General features: G+C 39.9%; 1 protein-coding gene across 1 annotated transcript; it reads right to left on the reverse strand.

Moving 5' to 3' along the window:
• Positions 1-602: 602 nt before the first annotated feature.
• Positions 603-14,030, reverse strand: LOC115585803 (solute carrier family 2, facilitated glucose transporter member 1-like). The gene is made up of 10 exons (XM_030424441.1): positions 13,820-14,030; positions 9,699-9,791; positions 7,778-7,938; positions 7,444-7,684; positions 6,367-6,529; positions 5,872-6,059; positions 4,326-4,430; positions 4,106-4,207; positions 3,815-4,018; positions 603-3,695 (listed from the first exon to the last, which is right to left on the reverse strand). Exons 1-10 carry the CDS (start codon positions 13,835-13,837, stop codon positions 3,489-3,491), a joined length of 1,482 nt encoding a protein of 493 aa, XP_030280301.1. The 5' UTR covers positions 13,838-14,030; the 3' UTR covers positions 603-3,488.
• Positions 14,031-14,506: the final 476 nt, after the last annotated feature.

Consider the following 14,506-nt stretch of genomic DNA (forward strand, 5'->3'; position numbering starts at 1 on the left):
GATTGTCATTGAAAAATACAAAAAAATCCCAATGAAATAAAATGATAAGATTTTCGGATTTGAATTATTTGAATTACTTTCTTTTTTCAGTGCCAATACTTGTTTCAATGCCAATACAACTGTTTTCAATACAAATGTTTCAATGACAATGTTTCTTTTTTCAGTACTGGTTTTGTTTTCAATGCCAATTTTTTTTTTTGGATGCCATATTTTAAAGTCAACGTTCTGGCTCCATAAGAACAGTCACCCAGGCTTACCCCTCTGCCTACCCCAGAGACACTCCCACAGAAAAGAGCAGTAACTCCGGTGGAGCAGCAGCAGGTCAGGCAGGAGGGTTGACTACAACCGTAGAGGTCTGTGTCTCTACTGAGGAAAACTACAGCTCATAATATGCGGACTAACTACATAGCATACTATATGACGCACTCTTATTAAATGGTGAGTGGGAACTGTGGCAATGTGATGATTAGCTAGTCAGCTCATGCATAAAAACACAGTCAAAAATTGTACAAAAAGTATTCTTACAGCTAAAGAACTTTATTTTATATTAACAAACTTTAATTTGCAGGGTTTTCTTCAACAAATTCACACATTCAGATATGGGCATGCAGTTTTCTGTTGTTTTTTTTTTTTTAAAAAGTACTCAAAGAGAACATAGAACTACAGGCTCTGTGAGCATCATTTCACAGGCTCAAAATGTTAATGTCTCACATTTGCTTTCCCATGACAGTTAAATTCTTGATAATAAGCATGATAATAAAGCAATTCCTTTCATATTCAATCTGACAATACCTATATCTCACAATATGTCACAAATTTGACTTAGTCAAAATGTTGAGAGTTGTGAAGAACAAAGTAGTAGTCAAGTTTCCAACGAAACGTAGTGTATTTTTAAAATGTATGTTAGTTTCATGTATTGAGAGGAAGGTTACAGTCTCCACATCGATCCAAATATATCTGATGTTTACAGCTCTTCACTGGAAGTGACAAGTGTCATTTCATGTGCATCATCAGTTATTCAACAAGTATTTCACTTGAGTGTTTCCATTCTGTATTCATTTATTTATTTATTTATTTATTTAATAGGCAAAAATGTGATACAAACAAGTGGATGGAAAGACATTCGTAGTTGACTTAAGTCTCAAATATGAATATACATTTAAGTATATGTCCAGTATGTGGACTATCTTGCTCGATCAAAATGTACTGTTAACTAGTCGATGGCCCGATTTTGAAGTTATGAATTGGTTGAGTCAAGCTGCCATGCTGCTAGTTTCTTATAGCATCTTCAAACGTTCGAAGTAGTTCAAAGTTGAGAGCGAGATTCTCGTGAGATGCAGCACAGAAACGTTATTGTTGCAAAGGAAACAAAAGCAGCATGGGGGCAAGATTTGCAATATACCATCAAATTAAATATCCAAATTCTGGAAGAGATTTGGATTTAAAAAAAGGATGGAAAGTTGGACAAAAAGCAGGCTGGTTGTAAGCTCTGTGGAACAACACTTAGGTACAGTGGTAGCACAACAAATTAGTGTTTGCCTGGTGAGACGGCCTGGTAAAACCTATGCAGACAACGAGGATGCGAGTTAATCACAACTTGGTAAGGTCTAAGGTAATCACATCTTCTATAGCCTGTTTTATTGCTAAGGACTTACAACCTGTCTGCTTTTGACCAGTTGCTATCATTAGCTGTATTCTGTGACTGCTGGTAGTGGCTCAGCGAGCCTGCATGTTGAAGTGTTCTTGGGCCAAACTGCTCCTGATGTGCTGGTTGGCACTTTGCATGGCAGCCACCACCGTTAGTGTATTAATGCATAAATTACTGTAAGTCTCTTTGGACAAAAGTGTTTGCTAAATGTAAATGCACACTGTCATTGTCTACTGAAATTATGTATTGAGTTGAACACTGCACACTGTTTACTATCTGCTGACAGTTGCTGCACAGTGCACACTGTTGAGGTATTTTATTAACTTTTCAGTTAATCAATATTAAACATTTGGCTTATTCTAATTTAAAATAGAAAATGAATGTTTACCTGAAACAAAGAATTGTATCAAAATTGTATAGCATCGTACCCAAACCGGATCAAATTGGACGCGAATCAAATCAAATCAGAATTGAATTGTATCATACCAAATTGTTGCAAAATAAAAATTATCGTCCCTGAATCTTATTTTAGCCCATGTATCCAAGTATATAATCACCTTAAAAGGGAGTGATGCACAGATTTTCCATCAACTGTCAAACACCATTATTGTTTAACTTCATCAATATTGACTGGTGCTCTATATTTTTACAATACTGTGAATGGTTAAAACATAGAAAATGGAAATAGAACAACAGGGTTTAACATTTTGAATTGAAGGTTTACTTATCTATTTACAATCACAATATTAGTGCATAATATTACTCTGGATATTTACAGTCTAAACCCAACCTCTGCTGCAGCACATCCCAGCCAGTCACACACTTAATTTATTCACTTTGGATTTTAAAAGCCTGTTTTGGCTGGTCAGTGCTGAAAACAGACTTAGTCTTCACAGTCTGTGTGAAGACTAAGCCTCCTCTGCAGCGCATTATTATGGATCCCACTGGTTTTCTGGCAAGACCTGTCTTACTCTGCCTCTGATTAGTTGCCTTCATTGGTTGTGTTCCCAACTAGACTCTGTTGACTTATAGTGAAGTTCATATTTCGGTTTATGAGCAGCAGTTTCTCTGATAAACACACTTGGGGTAAATCATCCTCCAGATCAGCTCTTTGCTGGCGGGGGTGTAAAAGCTAGGCTGAGCAGACAGTCCAGGTGTCCACTGGGCAGGCTGCCACCATATCCCCCCACTGCTGGTTTACTAACTTGCCCAGTCACACTGCAGCAGCAAAAGAGGTAGGTGTGTTTACTGAGGACAGCTCACACTCCACTGTATCAGCTACACCATGGGCTGTTTGTTTTCAAACAAACTGCAAGAAGAAGGCACCTGTCAGTTAAAGTCTACCGACTTACCCACCCTAACCCTGTCCCTCAAAATAGTTGTTGGATGTATCTAGTACTGAGTACCAGTCATCATAATATCATATAAAAACAATAGACGCATGCCAAACAGAGATTGAGTAAGAAAACAAGTAGAGTCCATAATAAGGCTACCCTACCATCAGCTTATGGGATAATTAAAACATGTCACTAATGTACCCAAAGTGTAACAGGTAACTATGCTGCAAGTTAGTGTCTTGTGGTTTGTCTGACATTTTTGTGTTGGTGTTGTTCCTACAACACACACAATTATTCGGTTGGGTTTAGGAAAAGATCCTTTTTCAACGTTAATTATGTGTTAGAAAGGCTAACCGGTTTCTTTCCTGAGTCCCAAAACTTTGACAACAGAAATATGTCATTAGTCAGTTGCCATCATGGTCCTGGAGCAACATTACTTATGATAACAAAGGATAATTTCCAACATGGTAATATCAGACAATGAATATGTATGTATGACAGCTTTAAAGGTCGGGATCATCCCCTCTGAGGGTGTTGAACTCTTCTGGTGCAGAGTACTTGTCAGCACCTTGACCAGCTGACTGTCGGAAGCCTGCTGCAATCTCATCAAAGGTGCGGCCCCTGGTCTCTGGCACCTTGAAGTAGGTGAAGACGAAAAAGCCAAGCAACATGACTGTGAAGATGATGAAGACGTACGGGCCACAGAGTTGCTGCAGTGACATCAAAGGCAAACATGTCTTATTTTCAGTGATTGACACAAGCTATAGAATGTACGCTTAATGGCATTTCTGGTCTGAATATAAACTAAACATATAATCACTGTACCTACCTCTACATAAGGGAAGCACATCCCTACTAAGAAGTTGGCTGACCAATTGGAGAAACCAGCAACTGCAATGGCAGCAGGCCGGGGCCCCTGGCTAAAGAGCTCAGCCACAATGAACCAGGGGATGGGGCCAGGGCCAATTTCAAAAAAGGCTACAAAACTGAAGATAGCCACAACGCTCATATAGGACATCCATCTGATCTGGTCCTGAGGAGCACAGCACACCACAGAGGCTTTTAGTCACATAAATTGATAAGCATAATGGGTTAAGTAAAGGTAATCTCAAACACTGACCAACAATGCCATAGCAACAGTTAGGAAAACTGCTGAAACTGCCATTCCCATCAAACCAATAAGGTGAAGTGGTCTCCTGCCCATACGCTCCACCACAAACAACTGCATAGAAGGACAGAAAATATCTTAGCACAATATGAAGATATTCAGTTTGCAAACATTCTGGAGTTCAACATCTCAGCCTTTAGTGATTTTCTCAAATGGTTCTTCTGTGACTTACAGACACCACAGTGAAGGCGGTGTTGACCACTCCGGCACCAATGGTTGCATAGACAGGCTGGGAAACTCCTGCTCGCTCAAAGATCCGCGTCGAGTAGTAAAACACCTTAAGATGATTACATGAGACAGAGAAAAGTTAGTTTACCTGTGCTAGAGTTTATGTTTGTGTATGCATCAGCTGCTCAGTAGACATAAGAGTGGAGAAAATACTAAGTTACTGGTACTCAGGCCTGCCACTTGGAATTATGGACAGGGGAACAACATTTTCCAAAATGGGCTCCTCATCCACTTCAACCACAGCTCTTGATCGTTAGCCTTAATGGCGTAGATACAGTCTCAGAATTCATTATTCTGTTGCATCAGGATTGATGGTATTGGAGCATCAGGGGAAACCCTTACCGTGGATACTGTCTCTCACAGTTTGTTTATCAGAAATACTTAATTGATCCCAGAGGGGAAATTGCTTGTGTTACTAGGGTTTGCGTTTAGGGCCAATATGAATCACCAGGATGAACTGCTTTGGAGAGGGCTGAAAAGACAACAATTAATATATTCAGCTCTCCAGTCCCCTACTTCCAATTCTTGGAAGAGTTTTAGTGATTTTATCAATCTTTTCACTTGTTCTGATAGACTGTTCTCAGTCCTGAATGTTGCTCATGTCTCATCTGCAGTGTCTGCAAGAAAATCTACATTCTAATTTAGTGGTAAAACACAAGGTCTTAAGAAGGCCCGCAGGCAAATTGAAATTTCTGCTCAAGTCGTCCTTCTGGATCCACATGATTCACATGCATTTTATGTTCTACCTGTATAGCATTTTTTTGTCACTGAAAACTGTATTCACTGTTATTTTGTTGGTCTGTTGAGTCCAATCTACTACGAGAACTTTTGCTTACTCAAATTAAGGGTCTAAGGATCATTGTACAGATTTAAGAGCCCATTGAGGCAGTGGGATTTGTGATTCTGGGCAATATAAATGCATAAATTAACTTGACTAATATAAGTCCACTGAGAAGTAATGTTTGAAACGCTTGTTGTTGCTTGAGTGTCTGCTGGCGGCGGTGTTGGTGGCTGTACGGCTGTTTCCTCCGTGCTGACTGACAGGTGCTCCATTTATTCTTTGTTTTGTTTGTTTTCATATATGTTTGTTCCACTTTATTAAGTGTCCTTGGGTACCCTGAAAGACGCTATATACATTGAATCAATTATTATCATTATTATTATTATTATTATTATTATTAATGCTATCACGTCAGACAGTCCCTTCACTCATTGAGGCTGGGTCCTAGAGGCAGCAGGCTTAGCCATGTAGCCAATACATCCCTCTGCCTATCATTGCCCTCCAGCTCTTTCTTGACACACAGAGGCATTCCCAGATGGACATGTCTAGAACATCTCCACAGGCATCCTGTCTATTGCTACAGGAGCTATCAGTTATATTTAGTTGTGATGGCATTGTACTGGATTTTATAGGATTGTACTGTGTGACAGGCCTCATTAGTCTGACACTGAATTGTACAAAATGTTTCCTCTTTGGTCCTTCAACTTACAGCGTTGATTCCAGATAGCTGCTGTGAGAGGTGCAGCATGATGGCAACAACGATAGGCTGGCGGTACACGGGGGAGCGGAACAGCTCAGGAATGGTAACCTTCTTCTCTCTCATCATCTGCTGGCTCTCCTCCTTCATCTCTTGGATATCCTCACTCACATCATCAGTGCCCCGCAGCTTCAGCAAGACTGGAGGACAGTGGTTCAAGTTATATATGTCAGCCTGGAATGGGATTTTTGATGCTGCCACATACTGTACTGCAGGTGTCCGTGTGCTTGGCATGATATGTGTTGTAAAAAGGTGAGTTAGTAACCAATCTCTCTGGCAGCCATTAGTGCCTGTTAATTTTACTGCAGTAATTTCTAGAGAAAAAAGTATTGAGCATATTTTAGCACATTGAAGATATTGAACGCTCTTCCTCTTGTGAATAATTAAATTTTTTGTTTTTTGTATCTTTCTGGGAAAAATATGTGTTTTCAAAGGTGTATATCTCACTGCTACGGGCTTTGCTCTCCTCGTTGCAGTTGATGAGGAGGTAGCGGGGGCTCTCAGGGCAGAGTGGCAGCAGGGCACACTGCAGCACAGCTGGCAGCAGAGTAAAGCCCAACAGGAGGGGCCACAGGGAGGCATTCCCCATGATGGATTCAATACCAAAGATCTACAAAACACACGGAATACACTGCTTACACATGATAGATACAACACTGTATTGTTCAATGAACATCATATGTGTTAAAAGTCCTAACCCAATAATCATTATTTAACATTTGTGTAATACTGTCATTTATAACACTGTTCATTTAGTTTCTGCCATTGTGAGTTTCATATGGAGCTGCAGCCCACAATTTAGCAAGTTAAAAGAAAATGTAATGTAACAGAGCAGCTTCATTCCCCACGCTGTGAGACTCCTCAACTCATTCTCAGCCCTCCATCATTGAAAATGGTGAAATTTCATTGCACAGCCATGTTCTGTGTGTCAATCAAGTTATTGTGGAGTCTCAGCCTGAGGATGTCTAAATGTCTAAACTAATGTCTAAAGTATCTATCATTGAAAGGGTGTATGTTCACAGTATGCTGCGGACAGTCAAGCTCTGTTCCATAAAAATATCTAATTATGTTGCTCATCTATTGCTTTACAGGCCAGAATTCAAGGACTACATTTGGAGCATCAAGTGCTGGAACTCTGCTTGACACCTATTTATTTGCCGTTCTGTATTTAGTCCTTGATATGCATTGTCTCTAAATTGTTTAATTAAAGTCTTGAAAATAAATGCCATACAAAATCTTCGGGAAGCTAAAATTGATTGGATGAAGTTATTACAGCCGTGTTGCTGCCAGAGACCATGAAACTCTTTTTTTGACAGGCAAGGGAAGGGTAATTATTTGTGAATTTATTTTCAGTGTCAGGCTTCACATAGTGACATTCTGAGCTATCATCTCTACCAAGACCACGCGTGTACTGTCAGTATGAAGCTTCAATATCACACTATATAGAGATGTTTTTTTCTAATTCTAAAGCTACTGAATGAAGCAAATGAAACGGGAAATCATGATTCCACTGGAAGATCTTACCTGTGCCATGAGAATGCCGATCACTACTCCAAGCTGATGCAGAGTGCCTAATGCTCCACGGAGAGATGTGGGGGAGATTTCCTCAACATAAAGGGGCACAAAGCCAGTGGAAAGGCCTGAGTAGATACCCACTATGAAACGTCCGATGATAAGCATCTCAAAGGAAGCAGCCAGCTTGGAAAAGCCCATAAATATAACAGCAATAAAGGCGAGCACATTGGCCATGAGCATGGAATTCCTCCTTCAGAGATAATAAGAGCATTCATTAATGGGTCTGTTTGTCAATTTCAAAGGAAGGTGTAATTGATAATGTTGATCATAGGAGGAGTCAGACCTGCCAAACTGGTTGACGAAGAGGCCAACAGAGAAGGAGCCAAACATTCCTCCCACTGAGAAGATGGCCACAGAGAGTGACCACAGAGCTGTTAAGGTGCTCTGAGGGATGGACTCTGAAAATCTGCTGGTCCATGTCTCATTGTAGAAGCTCTCAATGATCTAAAACATAGAAGAACATACAGTTGGCTCAATTTCTAAGAAAGACAAATCAAACTTGCTTGTCTGATCTTTAATGACATAGCACTTAACATTGTTGGTTGGTCAGTGGTTCCACTGCTGAAGTCCAGCCTGAAGTATTTCACCAGCCTTAAAATTTGGTGCTAGCAACTATCATTAGGTTTTTTTATCAGAGTGAAATATCTCTACAACTATTCAATGGATTGCTGTAAGACTTGGTACAGACATTCATAGTACCCAGGAGAGGAACCTCTGAGGTTCTGCACCATAGCACCACAAGCAGGTCAACGTTATAATTACCCTATGGTATGGTCAGGTGATACAGTAATTGCGCTCATCTGCACCTGCTAGCATTTTAGTTAGTTGTCAACCTAAGATGGTGAACATTCTGCCTGATAAACACCAGCATTTAAACATTGTCATTGTGAGCATGTTTGCATACTAATATTAGCTTTTAACTCAAACATGCACTGCTCCAGCCTCAAGGTGAAAATGAATTTCCCCTCTGGGACAATAAATCATGAATCTGAATCTGAAGGAGTCACCAGAATTGATGTAGTGGGTTCATTTTGTTTCTATTCCAGATAAGATATCCAGTTATGGACTCTTTGTTAATGCAATGTATGTTGCATCTAAACATATGATATATGTATGCTGGGGTCTTACATTCTATGGTATCCCTCACTTCACTTCCAAACACATCTGAAGGCTTAAGAGAGGTGGGGAATGACACACTGCGTTCATTCTGATTCCTTCTTTGAAATACTGCAGTCTTCATCCTACATAAACTATGCTTTCTCTGTTTGGGCCTTGTTGTCATTTCTGTCTTTTGTTCTTCCTGATGGAGGGACTTTTTGAGCACTCATCAATTTTTGCCTTGATGAGTGACTATCAAAAGAGTCACTATCAACTAGGTAACCTGCATTGAAGCTGTGCTTAGTAAAGCAGACACTGAAGAGGCATTGTATTTAAAATTTGGGATTCCCAATAAATAATTCTTTTTTGTGTGTTTATTAGTGTTCTTCCTGCCAGCACTGCCGAAATGCACTATAGCATCATACGCATTATTATTCACCATAAGACGTTCCAGTATAGGTAAACAGCAGACCAGGTGGAGGAGAGCCACCTCTACTATGTGTAATGCTATTCTACCCCAACTTATTTGCGATTTTCCCACATTGGGTCATCACATACTCTTGCCATAGTCCTAAAACCTCCTCATGTCTCACTCTTTTAAAAGCATAACATCTCTGCTGCATTAAAATAATGAGTGTTGCATCCATTGCTAAAAAATTAAGAAGCAACAGAAGGAGTAAGTTATCTGCTCTGAGATAAAGAAGCAAACTTGTTTTTTCCATTCTTCTTAAGCTCGTGGTATTGCAATATAGCTGCCCTACAAGTGTCTAGGTGTTGTACCTCTCAGTTTTTCTGAAAGGGGTTGTTTTTTTGTTTGTTTTTGACCCCCTCTAATTTATAGTTTCAGTTCAATTCATTTACTAAGGGACATTCAACAGTGTTCTCTGACTTTTCAACCGCCAAACTCTGGATGCTACCCTGAGTCCGGCAGGGGGTAAAAAAATTTGTTTCTATTTGTGAAGTGCAGATAGGAAATATATATAAAATGGTATTTGGATTATTGGGTTATAAACCCTATCCCTAACCAAATTAATCATAATTGTTATTATTTTACCTTTACCTTACTGTACCTTTCTCAGTTATCCTTCACATAACAAAATACTCACATTCTGAGGGGCATTGATGACGCCAGTGTTGTAGCCAAACTGGAAAGAGCCAATCACAGCTGTCCCAACAGCCATGATCAGCTGGGGTGTCAACTGTTGTGAAAGAAAACACAAAAGTCAGCATTTACAGTTTGTAGGTGCTATTACAAACAGAACTAATGACATTATAACAATATTACAATATTATGTGTGGAAAACTTGTTTGTTGAAGTTAACATGTAAGTGCTGTGATCCTTCCCTCTCAGTGAAGTTACTTGAGCAGAAACAAGTGACAGAGACACAGTTCACTGAAGCTGTTGGTTTAAGATCAAAACATTTCATCATGTTGCTTTAAAGGTCTCAAAGATCAACATTTTTGAAAAGTATTAACCTTATTTATAGTATAGTCTGTGGACTTAAACACATCCTACAGTAACTGAAGAGGCTTGTCTTGATAAATGTTTAAGGTAGTAAAGTCACACTGTTCTGTATGTGTTTGAAGTGAACCAACCATCTGGCAAATCATCATGAAGACAGTGGAGGCAAAAACAGGTCAAATTTTAAAGATGTATTCCATTCTTACCAACACAAGGTAGTAGTAGGTTGGACAATGATGAACACTGGGAAAAGAGGACAGACTAGCTCATGTAAAGATGATGGTTTGATGAAGAGTGCAACATTTGCCAGCAGTTGTTTAAAATCACTGCAGTCTGTGATAAGCCTTTCATGTATCAGTATCATGATGAGCGCTTGTCATGCTTAAAGATGTAGTTTGTAAAATATGACCATAATTTGAAAGTATCTCCAAAGATTTAGGTGGGCAGCATATCACCAGATTAACTGTGAACTGATGTGGTGCCAGTGGCCCTAGAGTTTGCCTGGACCGACACCATACAGAGCGAGTCAACAAGGGCAACGGAGGGACTTGAATTCAGGTGTGTGGTTGTGTAATTATTTTGTTGACATTTAGGGCTTTATGTTCGTGTATTACACTGCATGTTTAGAGAGACTGTGATATATAGATTGCTTAGGGCATACATCTCATTTTGCGGGGGTTGTGACACTCAAAACAATATATTAACAAAATTTTACAGACGCTTCTTTCACATGGGTCTATTGTTTTTTCTCTTCTGTTACAACTTTTTACAGCGTGTTTGTGTTGTGAAACATGTCAGTGAAGTACAACGTAAAGCTTCAGATAAGAGTCATGGAGGGGCTTGCCTGCGGGAAATGGGAAGGAAGCAGGTTTACCTGAGTTTTTAAAACTTTTGTAGCCCTGCTACTTTTGGTGGAAAAGTGGCAGAAGTAGATTGCTAAAACTATTAAAATTGGGTTAAGAACTGTCCACTCATTATTAAAACCTGGAATGATAGTGGTGAACCATCATCTTCGAGAAAGAAATGTGGTTTGAAAAAAATCTTGAATGATCTGGATGGGAGATCACGTAAACGTTTGGGGAAATCAAATGGTAAATAATCAACAGCAGAACTCACGGCTATGTTTAATAGTGAAAGTAAAAGCATTTCCACCTGCATAATGTGAAGAGAACTCAGGGAATTAGTGCTAAGAGCTGTAGAGAAAGAAAACCATTTTTCAGTGAGGCTAATAAGAAAAAAAGGCTTCAGATTGCTAGGGAGCATAAAGATTGGACTCTGGAGCAATGGAAAAAGGTCATGTGGTCTGATGAGTCCAGATTGACCTTGTTCCAGAGTGATGGTGGATCAGGGTAAGAAGAGAGGCGGATGAAGTGATACACCCATCATGCCTAGTACCTACAAGCCTGTGGGAAAAGTGTAATGTTCTGGGGTTGCTGCAGTTGGTCAGGTCTAGGTTAAGCAACATTATGTGCCCAAAGAATGAGGTCAGCTGACTACCTGAATATACTGAATGACCAGGTTATTCCATCAATGCATTTTTTCTTCCCTGATGGCACGGGCATATTCCAAGATGACAATGCTATGATTCATCAGGCTCAAATTGTGAGAGTGAAGAGTGGTTCAGGGAGCATGAGACATCATTTTCACACATGGATTGGCCACCACAGAGTCCAGACCTTTACCCCACGGAGAATCTTTTGGATGTTCTGGAGAAGACTTTATGCAGCAGCTGACTCTCCCATGATCAATTCAAGATCTTGGTGAATAATGTATGTAACCCTGGACAGAAATAAATGTTGTGACATTCCACAAGCTTATCAAAATGATGTCATGGTGAATGTAGGCTGTAATCAAAGCTAAAGGCGGTCCAAGGAAATATAAGACTGTGTGACTTAATATTCTGGCTGGGCAGTGTACTAGTATCAAAAGGCTGTAAAGCTGACTCTGGGCTGACAGGAGCACAAGTTGTGTTAACCACATTCTGAGTGTCTCCTTGAACTGCATATAATCCGGAACAGTAGTAATGAAATGGTATAAACCTTTTGGGACTGCATTTTTCTTCAAAGCTTTTTGAAACAAGGGTGAATTGTTACAGTGTGAATTAAAGTACTTTTCCTAAATTAAATGCTCTGATATCACTGTATTATCACACACTTAATACCGCAAATATGTGACTGAGCTTGATGGGGGTGATGTCTCACCTGTACTGCACCACAGAGGTATCAGATAAGGACCCAGTCTATGTGACTGCAAGACTGCATCTAAGAAGGACCCATCTAAACAGCAAGCTAACATCAATAATGGATATTGCAAGGACTACCAAGGCAAGATAGAGAAGAGGTGAGACCAGCCTTGAGGCACTGCTGCGAGAACCCAGCAGAGCTAGTCCACGCAGTCCAGCAGATAGGAGGAGGACCCTCCTACCATTGGCTTTAAATTCAGATGATAACAGGAGTTTGTACAGGTCTCTCAGCCTCGATAAAGCAAAGCCTGGAATCGGCATGGAAGAGTGCCAATTGCAGTGGTGGTGGACTCATGCAGGGACACAACTATCTGCCCTGACTTGCAAACATCTGGCTTCCCCTGCCCCTACTTCTGTTTCTTGTGGGGGGTTATTCTCAATTGCAGGTAACATAGTTTACCTTACTTTGAGAACGTAAACAGGCTAGTTTTCCTCAGCAACTGGCTGAAGGAGAAGTAAGAGGTATCATGAGACAGATGGGTCCTATGGGTACATGCTTTATGTACATGTGTTCTGTAATTCCTTGTGTCTTGAACTGCAAAATACATGACTATTAATCTATTATACTGTTTACTTAAAAATTGTGTTAATTTTTTTTTATTTTTATTTTTTTCTAAAATATGACACTTTGTTACATGACCATCAGCAACACCAAGAATTTAACAAGAAACTCATGTTAACTTCATCCAATCACCTGCCAATTATGAGTTTTTGAAGTTGCTGACCTTATCCAAACAGTTTACAATGGTGACTTTCCAGATGGGTGTATATAATGAACCATCAGTGGTACCTGGTACCTGATTATGGATCAATGCTGGTCACCACTGTCATCCAAACACCAAATGAGAGAATATAATAGTCTTTTGTCCCTCCAGTACAGTCCTAAGGACTTGTAGAATCAATGCCATGGTGAATTGAAGCTGTGCTGGTGGAACATGGTGGCCTAACCAAGACACTTCAAACACACAAGCACACACTTTTGTTTTTTTAAAACTGGGAATGATTCATTTATAAATGGTATTCTGCTGCCACCCTTTGGAATAATACAGTAACGTCAGGTTTATCACAGTCAACAAATGAGCAGCTATTTTGAATAGATGAACACATTTGAGCTTGCCCTCATATTTATATATAAAAAAATCCCCCATACATACTTTGGATTTTCTTACTTAAATAAACAGCAAATGCAATCCAAATTTGACTAGTGAGGTCTGCCCTTCATCTGTACTGATCAGGCAACTACAATTCAAACGAGACCCTTTAAGCTTTCCATACTAATGTGAGAATAGAAATGAATTAAGAGAATGGTGTAGACCCCTGTTGTGAATGTATTTGTGCTATATACTGACCAATTATTAAGGTTATTATCATATAATATTATCAGAGTTACATTATTCACTCACTGTCTTACACATTGTCAGAGTGTACATCTGTAACCTTCTACACATAACTTGACAGAATGAGGTCCACCAGCAAACTAGTCAACTTATAGTATTATCATGTGTTCATCACGCAGCACTTACCTGGCTCATGCTCTCCATCTCAGCTCCTTGGATCACTCAAAGATCCAGATTAGGCTGCCACACTATAAGAGAATCCGGATGAGTAATCTTAAATAGTATTCTATTTTCTACCAAAACATGTTGTCATGTTAATGTCTGCAAAATCATTTAGTCCATCATGAATGTAAACAAATCTTGCTCAGTTTCTCCCTCCATTCACCTGCTGCTGTAAGCAGCTTAGTGACGTCAGCACTAATTGGATCTTAATGAGCTGCCATGGCTCCCTGGGGAAGAATCCCTGTGGTTATTGGCTTACAGGAAACGCAGCAGCGCAAACACGTGGGGTGGGGGTGGGGTTCTTAATGTGGCCCTGTGGAGGATAAATGTAAAACATGATGAGTTTGAAATAAAGCATACTGTCCAAGAGCCGACCCGAGGCATAAGTGAACTAAGCGGCTGGTTGGGGCCACCAGGGGGCCACGAGAAAAAAAAACATACATATTAAATACATTAAACAAGTGACATAAATGAATGAATGAATGAATGATTAATTCAAGACAAGATGATTCAGATTTCATGATCAATATACCTGCCTACCACTTCTGTGTCTGCCAGAGTTTGAGTCATGCGCATAAACTGGACACCTCGCGTGCATAGTCAAAGCAAGGATGGATTACTGAATCAGCCTGAATGACCCAAGAGGTCAAG

This window comes from Sparus aurata, chromosome 7, assembly GCF_900880675.1.
Source record: "Sparus aurata chromosome 7, fSpaAur1.1, whole genome shotgun sequence".
Classification (NCBI taxonomy): Eukaryota; Metazoa; Chordata; class Actinopteri; order Spariformes; family Sparidae; genus Sparus; species Sparus aurata.

What these genes read in the sequence shown, in the direction of transcription:
- LOC115585803 (XM_030424441.1), bottom strand. An exon ending in GGAGAGCAAAGCCCGTAGCA is followed by an intron (nt 6,060 to 6,366) that starts GTGAGATATACA and finishes ACTGTCCTCCAG; the next exon opens with TCTTGCTGAAGCTGCGGGGC. An exon ending in TGTGCTTCCCTTATGTAGAG is followed by an intron (nt 3,696 to 3,814) that starts GTAGGTACAGTG and finishes ATGTCACTGCAG; the next exon opens with CAACTCTGTGGCCCGTACGT.